The sequence below is a fragment of the Ziziphus jujuba genome, chromosome 10 (genome assembly GCF_031755915.1).
Source record: "Ziziphus jujuba cultivar Dongzao chromosome 10, ASM3175591v1".
In the NCBI taxonomy this organism is placed as follows: Eukaryota; Viridiplantae; Streptophyta; class Magnoliopsida; order Rosales; family Rhamnaceae; genus Ziziphus; species Ziziphus jujuba.
In genome coordinates this window covers 18,787,139-18,805,965 of record NC_083388.1, presented here as the reverse complement: position 1 = coordinate 18,805,965, position 18,827 = coordinate 18,787,139, and the positions used below count along the sequence as shown (strand labels likewise).

The 18,827-nt window shown below is 33.3% G+C and overlaps 2 protein-coding genes across 4 annotated transcripts; both read left to right on the top strand.

Annotated features, from left to right (window-relative positions):
* The first annotated feature begins 927 nt into the window (after positions 1–927).
* Positions 928–10,390, top strand: LOC107411437 (nardilysin-like). 3 transcript variants are annotated; one of them, XM_048468510.2, is made up of 19 exons: positions 929–1,349; positions 1,881–1,956; positions 2,162–2,208; positions 2,707–2,819; positions 3,030–3,103; positions 3,242–3,337; positions 3,427–3,546; positions 4,469–4,702; positions 4,980–5,128; positions 5,379–5,535; positions 5,848–6,000; positions 6,452–6,831; positions 7,552–7,701; positions 7,802–7,984; positions 8,307–8,510; positions 8,651–8,757; positions 9,140–9,293; positions 9,696–9,817; positions 9,932–10,390. In XM_048468510.2, exons 1-19 carry the CDS (start codon positions 1,038–1,040, stop codon positions 10,173–10,175), a joined length of 3,075 nt encoding a protein of 1,024 aa, XP_048324467.2. In that variant the 5' UTR covers positions 929–1,037; the 3' UTR covers positions 10,176–10,390. The 3 variants fall into 3 exon arrangements, 2 of the variants coding, with proteins under 2 accessions (XP_048324468.2, XP_048324467.2); XM_048468511.2 differs by lacking the exon at positions 8,307–8,510 and having other exon boundaries at positions 928–1,349; XR_007239218.2 differs by lacking the exons at positions 8,651–8,757; positions 9,932–10,390 and having other exon boundaries at positions 928–1,349.
* Positions 10,391–15,613: 5,223 nt separating this feature from the next.
* LOC107411451 (expansin-A4-like) lies at positions 15,614–17,050 on the top strand. The gene is given in 3 exon segments (NM_001323858.1): positions 15,614–15,809; positions 15,923–16,235; positions 16,501–17,050. Coding segments are annotated over 3 exon segments (765 nt in total). The 5' UTR covers positions 15,614–15,661; the 3' UTR covers positions 16,805–17,050.
* The last annotated feature ends 1,777 nt before the right edge of the window (positions 17,051–18,827 follow it).

The window sequence follows — 18,827 nt, the reverse complement described above, 5'->3', positions numbered from 1 at the left end:
CCTTTTTTTTTTTTAATTAAAAAAATATTTTCTTCTTTTTATTATTAACCATACTTCTTTTTTTTTTTTTTTGCTTGAATATTAACCATACTTTTGGTACTCTCATTAATAGTGGCCCATATATTTTCAATTTTTTAATAAAGTATCTTAATGTTAGTTTTAGTTTCAAGTTCAACCTATTCAATTGAATTCCTAATTTTGGTCAGGATTTGTACCAATAGATAATATTTTTTTTTTGGTCAAAAATATTAAATTCAAGGCAAAATTTTTAAAAAAAAAAGTGGTTAAAAATATTATTAAAATATTCAAAGAGAAGTTAAAAATAATAATACTAAAGTTATTAAAAATATTACCCAACCTAATAACACTTGTAATTAAATGGAGCATTATAATGTACAATCAAAATATCCATTAAATTTATTTATAAAATAACACATACAACAAGATTTAATAATTATTTTTTATCTATTTAAAATATAAAATATAATAATATATTAATACGCATTCTTTGGTAAATGTTTTTAGTACATATTTGAATGTTTATAATACTACCGAGTAAAAATAAAGACACCACATACAAAGTTAAACATTTTTTTTCCACCATCATAGAAGAGTAGTGTTTTTTCTTGGTTTAAACCCCACTTCATTCTGCTGGTAATTTTTTTTTTTTTTTGGGGGAATCCATTATAATGACGTCTTTTTTTTTTTTTTTTTTGGCCTTTTCATATATAAATTGTATCGAGTTATACTTTATGTTATTTTATTTTTGGACACAGTAAAAACCTGGTTACACTGTTTTTTTTTTTTTTTTTTTTTTTTTTTTTTAAGGACACTGTAAAAACCTAGTTACATTAGTACTTTCCCACAAGTTCCAAGAGATCGAACTTCTTCAGTAAAAATTCCTTTATATATAGTAGTATTAGGTTGGTTCTGTTGGACGAGAGAGGCGAGAAAGAGAGAGAGAGAGAGAGAGGTTTACTTAAGCCCACAGAGTACGTTTCAGTCTCTCTACACTGATAAACACAAAAAAATAAAAAATGGGTCGCTGCGTTTTCTCCTCCGACGATATCGTAGTGAAGTCTGCGAGTGATAGGCGATTATACAGAGTTATCCAGCTCGAAAATGGCCTCACTGCATTGATAGTTCATGATCCGGAAATATACCCAGATGGTCCTCCCCAACACAGCGAAGCAGAAGATATGGAGTGTGAGGATGATGATTGTGATGGAGAGGAAAGTGAGGATTGTGAAGATGAAGACGAAGAAGATGAAGATGATGAAGAAGATGAAGGTGAGGAGGATAATGAAGTGAAAGGGAAGGGAAAAGGAGTTGCTGCTCAGACTAAGAAGGTTTGTCTTTTGTCTTTTACATTGGAAATCTGCAATTACCCATTTTTCTTTTTGGAAGATTTTGTTGCAGATAACTTTAAAAATCTCCTTTTGATTGTTGGGATTTGTGAAAGGTTAGCAAACTAATTGTTGGTTTCGATTATGCAATACTGGATGCTCAGAAGAAGTGACCTCAAAGTTGCTGCTTTTAATATGAAATTGGAAATTTGGTTCCTAATGCATGAGTTGGGCTTGGTGGGAATATTTTGAGATTTCGAAGTTGTCCGGTTTATGACACATTGTACCTCATGTTGACTCTTTTTAGAAATTATACTGCTTCTATTAATCATTTTCAAAACTTGATGCGGGCTTTAAGATATTTATTATCAAATCCTCAGTGTAACATGTAACCTGTTCCACTTCTTTGTCCTTCTGATGGAGCTAGTACGATATGATTGATTTGTTTATTTTATTTTTTAAGGTTATTTATTAAGAAGTAGTATCAGAGTTTGATTTAATTATATAATTAGAGGTGCATGATTTTCTTTGCAGGCTGCAGCTGCGATGTGTGTCGGAGTAGGCAGCTTTTCTGATCCTTTTGAGGCGCAGGGGCTTGCTCACTTTCTAGGTTTGTTTATAATTTAATAAACGGACATGTGTTTCTTTTCTTGTTTGTTCTCTAAAATGGATGAGCTTCTTTTGGAGTTTCAATATCTGGGTGTGTATGGTTTTTTTACCCCCCCGGGGGGATTGGTGTTATTGATTTTTATCTAGTTAATCTTTGTTCATTCATAACATTTCTCATGATTTTGTTTTTGCGTTTTGTTCTGTAGAACACATGCTCTTCATGGGGAGTACTGATTTTCCAGATGAAAATGAGGTCTGTTTATCCATGTTGCATATTAACTCAATTCTTTTAAGCAAAATGAAACATGAAAATTGATTCTTCTTGTTCCTTTTCCAGTTTAGGGTTTAGGTGCATGGTGGATATGACAAAATCCTATTTGTAAATTCATATTAGATGAGGTTTGTTGAGATAATGTTAGTGTTAGCTGTTAACTGCATGATTTTATCATGAATAGAATGATTTGCACATAACCTGGCAAAAAGGTCATTCTTTTAGCAAGATCATCGGCTCACCTGCTCAACAATAGTAGAGAACTAGGTCCTTATGTGGGCCACTTGCTTGCACACATCTGTTTGGCTGCTTCCACTCCACTTGTTATACCCTTGAAGTATAGAATGCCTTGAGAAACAAGGATTTTTGTAATTATTTTAACTTTTCATTTCGTAAGCGCTAACATATACTTGAAGAGACTATATATGTAAGATGATATCATTATAGTTCGGCTGCCAGTTTGACTCTTTTCTTTGCTAGTATGATAGTTACTTGTCCAAACATGGAGGGTCATCAAATGCATACACAGAAACAGAACATACCTGCTACCACTTTGAAGTGAAACGGGAGTTTCTTAAGGGTGCCTTGAGAAGGTAACCCTATTATCTTGAGGAATTGGATAGTGATAACGGAAGCTTTTGCTGTCTAAGAATTATTTGGCTGCATTCATGCTTCCCTTATAAGAATTTTGCTGTGCTGTAGACTATTAAGAGTTTCATAATCAAACAGTATCCTCTTCAAGATTGACATAATCTAGATCTGGGATTAGTTTGATACTTATGCTTTTCTGTTGGATTTATCAGATTCTCTCAGTTCTTCGTTTCACCTTTGGTGAAAATTGAAGCCATGGAACGAGAGGTTCTCGCTGTAGATTCAGGTACAGGCCTCTCTTATCTGCAGCTTACCTTTTTCTGTTTTTCTTTTAACCAATCTCAGATTTGCTAACAATAGTATCGATGAACATATTTTTCCTGGCTAAATTATATTCCTCATTGGTAAACGAAATGGAACACAGAGTTTAACCAGGTTTTGCAAAATGATGCTTGCCGCCTTCAACAACTTCAATGCCATACTTCTGCACCTGGCCACCCTTTTAATAGATTTTTTTGGGGTAAAGCTTGAATCTATTACATTTGGATTTTATGGTCAGAAGTGTATGCTTTTTGAGACTACTTTTTTATGTTTTTTATTTGATGGTAGGGAATAAGAAAAGCCTGGTTGATGCAATGGAGAAAGGGATCAACCTGCGGGAACAAATACTGAATCTTTTTAAAGAATATTACCATGGTGGATTGATGAAGCTAGTTGTCATTGGTGGAGGTAAGTATTTATTTATTTATTAATATTTTTTTCCTTTCCTAGTTTTAATATAGTTGTATCATATGGCAGGAAAGAAGTAATTTCAATTGTATATGGTGCTTACAGAGACAAATCTTTGCAATATTTTTGGTATTTGGTTTTTTAGATGATTGTGTTGGGTTCTACGGAACTAGGAGTCGCTAGTGTTGGAGTAAACTGAAATGATTGTCAGTTGAGATGTTCTGATGGTGATGTATAGCAAAACTTATTTGATGGCAATATTAGTGATCATAGGAGATGCTGTTGGGGGAAGATGTGACTTTATGGTGTATAGATTATTGTTGGTAGGTTTTATAATAATATCTACCTTGGATTCTTGTTAGTTGGTGGCCCTAGCTTTGCTATGATGAGAGGAGTATTGGTTATGGATTGTGGAGTTTGACATCCATAAAATGTTTATCGGTAGTTAAAAATCCAAATTTATGGTGAGATCTCATTTTCTAAGAAGGAATTTGGAAATAGTTTATTTGCAATTTGCTGGTACTTTGGAGTAGTCTCAAAAAGCATACACCATAGGTAGAAAATGAATTGCACTCTTGAATATATTTCAATTTTAACTCCAAAATACTGATTAATATCAGGAGAAGTCGAACTTACATATTTTGGAGTTAAAATTAAAATATATTAAACTTACGTATTTTGGAGTTAAAATTAAAATATATTCAAGAGTGCAATTCATTTTCTACCAGTAATTTTCTGTTCAGAAACCGGTTATAAGTTGTTTTAGTTTGCACAGAGGATGATTGCTTCAATTATTGACTTTAGTGATGAACTACCAATGTTCACATAATAATATCCCTTGCACATATGAAGTACTATGTTTTTTAATCATGATACATCTCATTGCTCTATGTTTTAATCATGATACATCTCATTGCTGCAGAATCTATTGATGTTCTTGAGAGCTGGGTCATGGAATTGTTTGGTAATGTTAAGAAAGGACCCCAGGTAAATCTGGAGTTCAAAGTGGAAGCTCCCTTTTGGAAAGCTGGAAAAATGTACAGACTAGAGGCTGTTAAAGATGTCCATATCCTTGACTTAACATGGTCATTGCCATGTCTTCGTAAAAGCTATTTGAAGAAACCAGAAGATTATATAGCACATCTCCTTGGGCATGGTAAGATGATTTAAACTTGGATCATAACTTTTAGGTTCCAAAGAAAAAGAGCTTAAAAACTTCAACTTCCTTTTGTCTTGTTCCTTTGATGGCTGTTTTCTAGATTGTTCTCTGTGTTAGCTGTTCTTTCTCTAGACATAGTTGCTTTTGCATTTCTTATGCATGGGATGGTTTGCTATTGCATTTTATTGCTACTTTGGTTATTTCAAATGGTTTGGCATGGGTATGTTGTTTTAGCTTGTCTGCTAATTCTTAACACAAAGTTATGGGTTTTTAGAGGGTCGAGGAAGTTTGCATTCCTTTCTCAAAGCTAGAGGATGGGCAACATCTCTATCTGCTGGTGTTGGGGATGAAGGTATGCAACGGTCATCTATGGGCTATATCTTTGGCATGTCTATACATCTCACAGACTCTGGCTTGGAAAAGGTACTAACTTTCTTTTCTTAAGAAGATTTTTTTTCTTAGAAAAATAGCTTTGATTACCCCATTTGTAAATTTGTGTGTTGATGGTACATTTCATTGGCATCAGCCTTCCTTTTTGGCTTTGCTTTATATGTGATATGTGCTTATAAAAAATTTGTTGTTTCATGCGTTGTTACTTTTCACGTGGAATATATCTTATGGAACAACAGTCATTTTGTCGTTATTCATTAATGCTCTGATGCTTATTATGCAGATTTTGGAGATCATTGGCTTTGTTTATCAATATATTAAATTATTGCGTTGTGATTCTCCACAAGAATGGATATTTAAGGAACTCCAGGATATCGGGACCATGGAATTTAGATTTGCAGAGGAGCAGCCTCAAGATGATTATGCTTCTGAACTAGCAGGTATTTTCCTATCCTTTGTCTTTTTGATATAGTTTCCATGCTTCTTTACAGTACTTTTTAACCTTAGTATGCATTGTAATCGAGCACATTCTTGGTATTTGTAGTTTAGATGGTTGCTGAATGGGCTCCAGTTTATTAGCTTTTTCTGTCATGTTGTCAGCATTTGCATATTCAGAATCAAAGTTATATTTATCTATTTCGTTGACTAATTTTATGTCATAGAACTTCTTGAAACCACTGCATCATAGAATAACTTAAGGATGTTAAAGTTTCTATCTAGTTAACTATTGTCTTAAAACTTCTTTATTGCAGAGAATTTACAAATTTATCCACCAGAGCATGTTATATATGGGGACTATGTCTACAAAATATGGGATGAAGAAATAATAAAATATGTTCTTGGTTTCTTCACGCCGGAAAACATGAGGATTGATGTGGTATCAAAGTCCTCCATTAAGTCAGATGGTAAACTTTAATATCCTCTTAACAAGCCAAATATATGATTCGTCTTATGAATCTACTGATGCTTATACTGTAGTTCTGATTTTATGAAAAACTATAAATAATATGTGTAGAATGAGACTGAGATTCTGGCTAATATTTAATTGTTATTCCCTTGTATTCTGTTAGGTCTTATTAGTGGTGAGAGAATCCATTTACAGTTCTTCCATTTTCCTCACTATTTTGTACGTTAAAAGCTTAAAATTGTTTAACTGGCTATTTCTTGTTGGACTTGTGGGTGTTATTGAAGTGAAATTAAATTAATGTTTCCCAAACTAGTGAGGACGGAAGCCATATAATTTTTTTTTTAATTTATTTGTTTCCAAAACTAGTAAAGATGGAAACCATACAAATTTTTTTTTTCTTTTTTTATTTGAGCTGATTAATCTTTACTTCTCAAATCTAACTGCTTCAGGTTTGCAATGTGAACCTTGGTTTGGATCACATTATACTGAGGAGGATATTTCACCGTCTTTGATGGATTTGTGGAGGGATCCTCCTGAAATTGATGTTTCATTACATCTGCCTTCAAAGAATGAGTTTATTCCTTCTGATTTTTCCATCCGTGCTGATAATGCATGTGAGGATCTTGCTAACATAGATTCTCCAAGATGTATACTTGATGAACCATTAATGAAGTTCTGGTACAAGCTTGATCGCACTTTCAAACTTCCTCGAGCAAATACGTACTTTCGCATTAGTTTGAAGGGTGGATATGGTAGTGTGAAGAGTTGTGTCCTGATGGAATTATATGTCCTTCTTCTTAAGGATGAGCTGAATGAGATTATATATCAGGTTAACAGCTTGAATTTATAATTATCTTTTGCTTTAGTATTAAGTGATCAATGACTGGTTTTGCTTATATATGGTTAATGGAAACACTACATGCATTTAATTCAGTTACAAATTTGTCCATAGTCTGCTACCTAGAATGTTTCACTGAGACAATTTTGCCATACCAGACCCAGTTCATAGGATTTAATTTTGCCATACCAGATCCAGTTCATAGGACTAAAAATAAGTGTCCCTACTTTTCACAATGTAAAAGCTGTGTCTAATGCCTTTATGAAGAGTGGGATGTGTTACCATCAATACTAATCGCTTAAGAGGTTTTGAAAAAATAAGAAACTTATTTTCTGAACCACTTTTTATTCTATTTGATGTTTAATAATCAATATGAGGCACTCGTTTGTACTAAGACAAAACAGAGACCTAAATAATATGGACAAAGAAGACAACAAAAATATACAAAATAACTAGCAGACGGGCTTTTATTTGTACACTACAACAATCTTTTGAGCATTGAGCCTTAAACCATGTAATAGCATGACCAGGCTCTAAAATTATGATGGTACTTCCTTAACTTATCATTCTCCTAAGGACCATTTCCATTGACCACCTTGCTTATAGTTATATTTGCCATTATTGGTTACTGAACTCAATTTTAGTTATGAAACGATTTTTCATAGTAAATTTCATTGAGATCTATATCAGAGGAATCTTCTTTTCTTATAGGCAAGTATTGCCAAGTTGGAAACTTCTGTATCTGTTTTTGGTGATAAACTGGAGCTGAAGATCTATGGTTTCAATGATAAGCTTCCAGTTCTACTGTCCAAACTTCTGGCAACATTCAAAAGTTTCTTGCCAACTAGCAACCGTTTTGAGGTATACGTTTTTTCTGTTGCATATGAAAAATTAGTTGACATGCTTTTTTTAGATTTTTGCTGGTTTCTGTATTTTAATGAAGTGTTGCTGACCTTAATAGGTTATTAAAGAAAATATGAAGAGAACGTTGAAGAATAGTAATATGAAGCCCCTGAGCCATTCATCATATTTGAGGTTGCAAGTTTTGTGTCAGAGCTTTTATGATGTTGATGAGAAGATGCAAGTTTTGAATGACTTGTCTGTTACTGATCTAACGGCATTCATTCCAGAACTTCGTTCCCAGGTACAGAAATATGTGGCTATAACTCGTCATTGCCTTCCTCCCTGGTACTTTTCCTTGCAGGAACTTGTATAGCTTCCCATAAATGGAGAGGGGCTGCTACAATGTTTTCACATGTTTCACCGATGCTGCTTATATGCTTTACAATGATTTATTTATTTATTTTGGTGTTTGTGATTTGGAGTTATCAAAGGAGCAACTTTCATGGTTATTAACTACAAGGCAATGAAGTAGTTTGTTATGGTTAATCTTTATGTTTTATTAGAACGCTGCAAGACTGAGATTGGTTAAATTAGTTATTATCTTCTCTCCTCATTTTATACAGCTATATGTTGAGGGCATTTGCCATGGCAATTTATTGGAGGGGGAAGCAATTAGCATCTCAAATATATTTAAAGTAAATTTTCCTGTAAAACCGCTCTCATATGAAATGAGACATGTAGAACAAGTTATCTGTCTTGCTCCTGGTGCTAATATTGTTAGAGATGTCAGTGTAAAGAATAAGATGGAAAAGAACTCTGTGGTTGAGGTAATGGATTTTGTTCTAGTTACCATGTGTAAATACTATGTGTTCTGATTACGATCTATGAATGCACATATGCACTTTATCCTCATGTTCTTGTTGGATAGTTTATTTGTACGCCTCATTGTTTGGATTTTGCATTGCAGCTTTATTTCCAAATTGAGCAGGATTTGGGGTTGGAGTCCATTAAAATGAAATCATTGGTAGATCTTTTTGATGAAATTGTAGAAGAACCGCTATTCAATCAGCTACGGTGATTCATCTCATGCCGAAAGTGTTCATGCTTTCTAAAATTGATTATGCTAATTCTCCCCTCATTCCCTTCCCCACCCCCCCCCCCCCCCCCCCCCCCCCCCCCCCTTTTTTTTTTTTTCCCGGTGGTTGGGATGGGGCCTTGATTGTTAGCTTAATTCCTTCATCAATATTGACTTGAAAAGCAGGCAAAATTCAGTGTCAGATACGATATGATTGCTTGAATTGAGCTACATATCTCTTTTCATCAAGCAATTCCAGAGTTGCATAAAAATTAGCTTGTCTGGAAAAATATTTTCTAATGGACTATTTTCTACTTGTGCATATGATGACTAGGTTATTTTAACATGTTATTAAAATTCTTTATCCATATTTATATATAGGACAAAGGAGCAGCTTGGATATGTTGTTGAGTGTAGCCCACGGATAACATATCGTATTTTTGGATTTTGTTTCTGTGTCCAATCAGCTGAGTATAGCCCAATCTATCTGCAAGGGAGAATTGACAACTTCATAGATGGTTTGGAAGAACTGTTGGTAAGCATTATTTGTGGTTTTTCTATGACTTTTGATTAAAAATGAATAGTCTTTGTTCCTGTTATGTACTTGAAAAGATTGATTCACTATTTCACCATATAGCGTGCAATGCACTACCCTTTGTCTGATATAGACTCTAATGCCCTGGCAAGCTAATGTGCTTGGGTGACAGTGACAATGTAGGAACAAGTTGCAAGATGAAGGTCCATGGTAATAAGTATTTGAGAAGGGAAAATATTTAGTAATTAGATAGTAGGAACATTATTTAAATTGAAATATACAACAATGGCCTGAAAAAGAAACAAACTTTTGGTTATTAGTATACTTTCTTATTTATGGTTTTGGAGTAAAGCACGCTTAAGAAATAAAATTCCTGACTCTGAGGATACATTTATGTTACAGGAAGGGCTTGACGATAATTCCTTTGAGAATTATAAGGGCGGGTTGATGGCAAAGTTATTGGAGAAAGATCCATCACTCACATATGAAACCAACAGATTTTGGAACCAGATCATTGATAAAAGGTATGCTTCATGGTGATATAGTCATGCAATATTGAATTTTATTAGAGATTTTTTTATCAGAATAATGGTCGCATCGATGCTCATTAAAACCAAAATATTTTTGTAACTTAACAGATACATATTTGACTTGTCAAAGAAAGAAGCAGAAGCACTGAAAAGCATTCACAAGAACGATGTAATTGACTGGTATAAATTGTATTTGCGACAATCATCTCCTAATTGTAGGAGACTTGTGATCCGGGTGTGGGGTTGCAACACTGATATGAAAGATGCTGAGACACAAACAAAGTCTACGGAAACCATTAAAGACCTTGCAGCCTTCAAGGTGTCTTCTATGTTCTATCCAAGCTTGTGTTGAAAAATTACAGACATTGTTAAACATGTGATACAAATTTGACTGTCAGAATCATTAAAGGCGTTGATTTTGACAATAGGGCTTTAGCTAGGTGGGTTCAGAATTTATTTGAACGCCTAGGGAGAGGAGTTACCATTAAAAACACTGGCACAAAATATTGAGTTACGGTTACATTTAAATTTTTTGAATTAATAATAAGTGGATTGGTGATTTGATTATCCCTTTTATTCTCCAATCCTCTCTTCATTTATTTATAGGGGCATTCTTTGCTGCGAAGATGTATTGCTTTTGATTTCTGAAATGAAAATCCCCTGCTTCAATGCTTTGGCTATCAAACATGTTTCATTTTGTGGAAAATTGTCATGTAAACCCTCTTCTTGTTGTCCAAAAAGGAAAAGGGAAAAAAAGAATAAAAAAAACAAAAGAAAAAAAAGAAAAACCATTTCTTATCTCAAGGTTACATTTGGAAGGGATTGCCAATTGTACTCTTTTAAAGCCTTGTAATCGTTCTCTACTTCGATCTAGCCGATGAAACATTAACCGGATAGGATTAAAAAATCTGTCCAACTGAAATTTTTCCTTTTTTCTGGGGACAAGGATTACAGTATATTCTATATTCTAAACTAAAAGGGGATTTCACATAGACTTGGTTGAATATCTAGACGTGTATTCTCAATTTTTTAAAAACTGCAGATTGAACTTCTGTTTTTTGAGTATTGTTGTTTGATTCAGACCTACTTCAAATGTTTATTTTGACCCTTTTGAGCTTTTTTAACATAATAATAGATTGTACTCACTCGTGACAAGTTTGAAACAGTGTTTCACCAATTAAAAAATAAAAATAAAAATTTTGAAACAGTGTCTTTCCCTTATAAAAACATGTCATTGCCCGGTAGAAACATATCATAAATGAGGTGACCAAAAATTTTGAAACCCACCTTTTAGAGGACCATGTTTGAGTCCGACTTCCTTTTTTTTAAGTTTCCTTAGAAAATGCACATGGTGGGGCTTTAAATTTTTGTGATTTGGTTTGCGTTCTCATGGAAAGCTTAAAAGTGTGGTCCTCGTGAGGTCTCTTTGTGACACTGTTCTTATCTACCCTTGCCAGAAAATAGTAAACACAAAATCTGTTAGAAATGTCTTATAGCACCAGTCTCATAGATATGACTCAAGGACAATCCCTTAATCTGCTAAGGGGCACTTTCAGTTACCCCCTAAATGACAACCCAAAAATAATAAATAAATACAAAATCACTATGCCTTCTTATCTGCCCTTGCCAGAAAATAGTAAACACAATATCTGTTAGAAATGTCTCAGAGCACCAGTCTCATATATAAGACAAATGGACTATCCCTTAATTTGTTAAGGGGCACTTTCAATTACCCCCTAAATAACAACCCAAAAATAATAGATAAATACAAAAGCACTATGCCTTCTTGTGGACTTGTATTTTAAATACATGTCCTTTGTGTATATGGATGTGTTGGGGCTTTTTATGCCTTTCGGATTTAAATTTGATTTATCCTCTTAATTGGACAAAGATGTTCTGAATCTTTTCAGCATTTACATCAAAAATTTCTGTCTCTGCTGTTAAATTTCCTTCTTGTATAGGTATGCCTAGGCTAAGACATGGCCGGTCTCTTTATTTATTTATCTTTTTAATGCCCATTTTATCATGTTATTTTCCCAAAGCCATGGATAATTTACATAATTATTCTACCATCTTTTTTTCCTGCAATTAAAATAGAATGATTCAAATTCAACATCATCCATTGCCTAAAAAAATACAATAATTTTATCATTGGATTATCTCCAAATAAACTAATCTATTAGATTTGTGACTATAATTTAGGGAGCATTTTTGTATAAGCTATATAGATAGGGGAGCTGCCTCATACAATAAGTTAAGTAGGTTTAGACTGATAATACATTCTTTACTCTGATGAGTTTGTCTTCAATTGGTAGAATGTGACGCCTTATAAAACATGCTGCAAGCAAGATCAGTCTCTTCTTTGTCTTTATTTTTATCTTTTTATTTTTTTAAGGCCAAACCCATGATTGGTATCTTGTTATATGTATTAAAAAATAAAAAAATAAAAATTGTTTACAAAAATCGAAAATTAAAAGTCGGTGTCCTACCTATTTAATTCTAGGAAGTGACCTCACATAATTATCCATTGAAACATTGTCCTACCCATATGCTTTTGTTAGGGAAATAAAAGGTTAATTACACGAGGACACAAATTGTTTTCAGATAAAAAAAGGGTCGGATATGAGAGAGAAAGAGAGGAAGATCGTTGTCATGTAGAAACCTCACATATGGAGGACACAATTTAGAGACTGAATATTGGGAAAAGTACATGCATCAGAGCTTTGAGAGAATCAAAATCCTAAGACAGTATCTTGGAGAAGAGATAAGCAAATCAGCATTATCGACTACTCAAACCAGCAACATGTAATATTCACCAAAAAAATAAAAATAAAAATAAAAAAATAAACCAGCAACATGTAATTATATATATATATTTAACTAAAAACCTGCATGTAATCTTGAAGGGGATTAATTGGTAGAAAAGGCCCCCCAAAGCCAACTCAATTATTCTCTTTCAGCAACAGACAAGATTCCATAGTGCAGCCAAAGGTTGCAAGATTTTTTACATGATTGGAATGCTCAATTAATTAGTCACAAGTTCATTTCTAGGTAACTTACAAATTTATTTTTTCTTTTAAATGTATGTAAGAAAGAATAACTATATATTTATTTGTTTGTTTTGAAATCATTAGTATATAAAAAATTATTTTCATACAAACTATCCCATTTTACACTAGATGATATAGCAATATGACAAGTTATATGAATGTTATATTAATCGATCATTTAAAATTAAAAATTCAATTGGAATGTGACAAATCATGTCTTCCAATTATTATAGAAATCAAACAATTAATCTGTTACATATATATATATATATATATAATTCTGTTATAATAGATATATAATATAATTCTGTTATAATAGATATATAATTCTGTTATAATAGATGAAGTCACTTCTACTATAGAGGATGTTTGATATTCAATTGGATATAATTTATAAGATGTAACATCCATATACATATGTGTGTGTGTGTGTGTTGACATGAAATTTATATTATTAAATGAGGTCTACATATTTTATGAGGTTCAAAAGTGTTGATGAAAAGGGTGGATGAATATGAGGAGCAGCGTGAGCAAAGCCGGAGCTTGCATGTGCTCCTAACATGGTAGGACCGACCTCAAATCTCCACCATTTTAGACTCTCTCACTCAACAAATTAATAAACAAATAAATATTTATAATATATAAATATATTAAACAGCAAAGCCTAATTTAGTTAACTCAGTCGCATGAGAAATGGAGAACACTTTTTTAACACGCATGCCCAGCTACAACAATAACCACCTCATCATCTTTCGATGCTTAAAAGGATACCGTAGTTAATTATGTGTCGTTTAATAGACAAACAAAACAGTTGTAAAAGAAGCTTTCGAGGACCGACAGCACTTTTAACGACTTTGTAAAGAAGTCCATGTCATTTTTAAAAATAAGGAATGACAACGACAGTGAAAAGGAAAAAGAACCAATTCACAATTCCTTTCAAGAATTGTAGCTTTCTTGAATTAATTAAAGGTATTTCACTAGCTAATTTTTGTGCCTTTTTATTTATTTATTTTTTTTGGGAAAATTAGTTCATATATAAGAAAATCCAAATTCTGCCACTCTTTTAAGTGATAGCAGCTCATGCAACTAATCATATGCATGGAGTAATTTAGTTCCACTGTTAATTAAGCAATAATTTAACAAAAACAAAATATATATATATATATATATATATATCGTTAAATAATAGATGGATATAGGACTTGATGTTTTTTTTTTTCTACGAAAGACAGCCAGCTACAAGATTTGTAATAAATAAAACCACACAGTAAACATACAGAAGAAAAACGATTTTGGTCATGTGCAATTCATATAAAAGTACATTGATATGGTTTCAATCTTACATAGATTGATAAATTCTATTTTATTTTACTAAAAGTCTATATATGCATCTTAGGAATGAGAAATCATTGGCTTATAGATTATTATCATTTTTGTTTTTTTTGGACGAAAATATTGACTTGTATTAATCCTGTATGGAATGGACCAAGACTATTTTCATTAATAATGAAGCACAAAAGAAGTTTAAAACACAGCAAGGCTCTGATTAAAAATTTGTGCTAAGAGGAATTTGATACAACTCATATTAACAATAGAAAACTTATATATTAATCTCACTAACAGAATAATCTTTATCCATTTTGTGTATAATAAACATTGGCATTTAAGGTGAGCACGTCATGGTTGGTTTTTGTTATGTGGCTTACATGGACGGCCCACCATCCCACATCGATTACTCTCCAACTATTCAATGAATGTCGGCCATCCATGTGACCTAATCTCCAAACAAAAACCAGACATATCATCCTCCCATGTCTGTCATCCCCCACGTAAGACCTCAAACTCTCTGCAATATTTTCCATCACAAATTGTTGAAAAACACATTTAATAAAACTTAGAAACATGGTCTCTGCTGGGATATCTTACTGATTTGTTTTTGAACAATCATCCTGAGTTTGAATGCTCCATTCTTAATTATCCAAAAAAAAAAAAAAAGAAGTGAAATTTAGAGGCATTTGTCTATAGATGCCATCATCATCATCATCATGCTTAATTGGTCTGTTACTTGCTAATTATACACACTGATTAAGATGCTTGTCCCTTTATGTGCACTGGCAAGCATTTCCTTCTTTATGTCTACTAAGCAATAATTTGAACCCAAAAATAAAAGATAGTTAGAAAAAATAATAATAATAATAATTCTTCAAAATTTCAACTTTTTTTTTTTTTTTTTGGGTGGTACACAAAATTTCAACATAGAAACAGGATTAGTAGCAAAATGTGAATTTCCTACTCCCCATGTGCAAAAGATACTATTTTATGTTCAAAAACCCACCCCTATCCTCAAACTTTCTATAATCCAAAATTAAAAGATTATTCCCTACTTTTTCAAGATTACACACTAGCAAAGGGCAAAAAAAAAAAAAAAAAAAAAAAAAAAAAAAAAACTAAAACTAGTGGCAGTTAAGAAATATCATATTATTTTATTATTATTAGTATTAATTTTATCAAAGGTAATAAGAAACGGTGAGAGGAAAGAAATGCATGTGGAAAAGGTCTCTGGGCCTACAAAGCCTAGCGGTTGTTACCCACAATCAAAAAACCCAGCGCATGTGCATTTGATTTTTTTTCTCAATTTTAGTCCCTTTTGTAACTCCACTCCGTTTCCTTATAAATACTGAGCCTCTCTTCCTTTGCACATCACAAAACCAAAGCCAAAGCCCAAAAACAACCTCCCCTGCATAACCCCCTCTGTTTTCCCTCTTTCTTACTCAACAAGAATCCTCCAATGGCAGCTCAACCATTGTACTATTTTTCTCCATTACTTCTTCTTCTACTCTTCAAGCTACACCTGCATGCCACTGTAGCTGACTATGGAGGTTGGCAGAGCGGCCACGCTACCTTCTATGGCGGTGGTGATGCTTCAGGCACAATGGGTAAGTTACTAAAAAACTAAGAAGTCTCTTTTTTTTTTTTTTTTTTTTTTCGGTGGTTGTTTCTCTGTTTTAGAAATTGGACTTAGATTGCGAATTGGGTTTTTGTTTCTCAGGTGGAGCTTGTGGATATGGAAATCTGTATAGCCAAGGATATGGAACAAACACTGCAGCTTTAAGCACCGCTCTGTTCAACAATGGCTTGAGCGGCGGTTCTTGTTACGAAATGCGATGCAGCAACGACGCCAAATGGTGTCTTCCAGGCTCTATCATCGTCACCGCGACGAACTTTTGCCCTCCTAACTTGGCTCTGTCCAACACCAATGGTGGTTGGTGTAATCCTCCTCTTCAGCACTTCGATTTGGCCGAGCCTGCTTTCTTGCATATCGCTCAGTATCGAGCTGGAATTGTCCCTGTCTCGTTCAGAAGGTAAAAAAATAAAAAAATTAAAAAATGTTACTTTGGTCAAGTTTGCATTACCACTTCACATGTAGACCCGTCTTCTGGATCTTTAAAATATGAAGGATTTTAGGGTGTAATACAAAATTGAATAACTATGTTCCTCAAAATTTAAACTATTAGAAAGCCTGTCATCATTTATCTTTTGTATTTTTCCTAAAAGTAAGAATTCAATGGAGCTTGTTGTTTAGATTTTGTTGACAAGGTGTTTTTATTTTTGTTTTTGGTGTGACAGAGTGCCCTGTATGAAGAAAGGAGGCATAAGGTTCACCATCAATGGCCACTCTTACTTCAACCTGGTTTTGATCACCAACGTTGGCGGGGCAGGGGATGCCCATGCGGTCTCGATCAAAGGGTCTAAAACTGGATGGCAAGCCATGTCAAGGAACTGGGGTCAGAACTGGCAAAGCAACTCATATCTAAATGGCCAGAGCTTGTCTTTCCAAGTCACAGCCAGTGATGGAAGGACGGTGACTAGCTACAACGTGGCACCTGCTGGTTGGCAATTTGGTCAGACATTCGAAGGGGTTCAATTTTAATTTCAAAAATAGATTATGTTAGATTGATTTTTGTATTATACTATATGAATCTGCTTCTTGCTAAGTGTTAAAAGAGGGCAAAGTGGTAGTTTTGAAGGTTTTTAGACTTTGGCTCTACGATGCTGTGGTGGCAAAATAGCCCCCGCTGAGCCTTTCACATTGAAAACCTTTTGGTTAATGTAATTACCTTTGTTTACGTTTGGTTGTATCCAATTTATTAATCGTAATGTTGATGGTGTTATTTTATAAGATGAGAAAAAAGAGCTGCTTGATTTCTACAAATGTGTATGACATGGTTTGGAGGTATTATAAACCAAAAATAGTTAAAAGACACAAACTTTGTCATTTAACAAACTCTTCAAGATGACCCAAGATGATCAAACTCTCAAATCAATTACTTAACCGTCTAAAAAATTGTGCATAATTTAATCACACCAATAACTCCCTCAAAAGCCCAAACAGTCACTTTCACTTGACTACTAGAAAAAGAAAGAAAATATTAGAACATGGCTTATTCAAGCTAAGGCTTTATGTGGCAATTGAATGGTTTGGTTTTGAGTTGCTTTTTTCTTTTTTTCTCTTTTTGATTGGAGGGTTTTGAACTTTTGATTGAGTCACTTAGAAAAGGTGGGCTTTCACACCCTGTACCCACCAATAACGAGCCTTATACACATAATAAAGAAACTACATGTTACATACACACACTTTTTATATTTTGTCATACTAAAAGGTGAGTGTATATGGTGTTTTACAGGGATTTTACACATTCGTAGCGAAAAGTCGAAATATACGAGTCACTCACTAGTCAGTACGATTTTTTTTTTTTTTTTTCTAATTGAAACATATATCATGCTTATTGTGGGAGTCAATACATGCAATCTCATTGAACAAAATTGAAATTTACGAGTAAAACAATCATCACCCAGAGGTAATAAAGGAAAAAAAAAAAAAAATCAGTTAAATCAAAGTATGATCTACTTTTATTTTATGTTGCTGCTGCTGCTACTTTCTTGCGATTGAAACTGTTTTTCCAACCATTGTTTTTGGGTCTGGATAATATTTATGTTAAAAACATATCTGGTAAATTGAATTTATATTTTTAGAATTTAAAAAAATATTCCAGTAATATATTTTAAAATATTTTATGACAATGAAAATAGTAAATTTGTATTAGGTAATTGATAAATCAAGTTTAAATTTGCATTAAAAAATGTTATTAAAATTGATAAATATCATTTATATTTGTTATTTGAAAAAATGTTATTAAAATCGATAAATATCATTTATATTTGTTATTAAAAGAAATAATGTGTACAGTGTTTTAATTTATAACCTGCGCTTCGGATGGGCCTCACAGGGATTGTATACAGGCTAGACAGTCGTAGCCCAGAGTCTAAATATATACGGGCCTGTTCGTATTTTTTTTTTTTTTTTTTTTTTTTTGTAGATGAAACAGTTTTTTAGGCGAGTAGTATTAACAAAAAAAAAAAAAAAAAAGAAAAAAAAAAGGAGGCAAACATACAACAAACATGCTATCCGTTATCAGGTTGTGGTAGTAGAACCACTTTCCTGATTCATCACCTCTACAAAATCTTTTGAAATCAAAAGAGGGGATATGCCACCATTACAATCATTTATGTAGGCTAATTTGTTCTCATTCCTTAGGATCCAAGCAAAACAGATAGAATGGAAGTTAGAACACAAATCTAAGACTTTATTAATGATCCTGAGATAGACTAGTGTCCAGAGGAGTTTACTTGGTCGATAAGGTTTTGAATGACAGCTTTGGCGTCGCTTTCAGAGCAAAGATTGAGGAATCCGTCTTCAATAGCCAAGGAATCGGCTTTGAGAATGGCAAAAGCTTCTACAGCTTTGGGAATATCGATGTTTTCCTTCAGCTTTTTGACTTTTATAACTCTTCCCTCATGATTCCTAACCACCACCCCAATACTCGCAACACCATTCTTGACAGAAGCATAGCAGTTAATCTTAATGACTCCGTTCAGGGGACGACGCTATGAGT

Bases quoted from the DNA above. Each gene is read 5' to 3' on its own strand.
- LOC107411437 (XM_048468510.2), top strand. From the start codon at position 1,038: ATGGGTCGCTGCGTTTTCTCCTCCGACGATATCGTAGTGAAGTCTGCG. The intron at 5,129-5,378 runs GTACTAACTTTC...CTTATTATGCAG, and splicing joins CAGACTCTGGCTTGGAAAAG to ATTTTGGAGATCATTGGCTT. The intron at 9,294-9,695 runs GTAAGCATTATT...TTTATGTTACAG, and splicing joins ATGGTTTGGAAGAACTGTTG to GAAGGGCTTGACGATAATTC.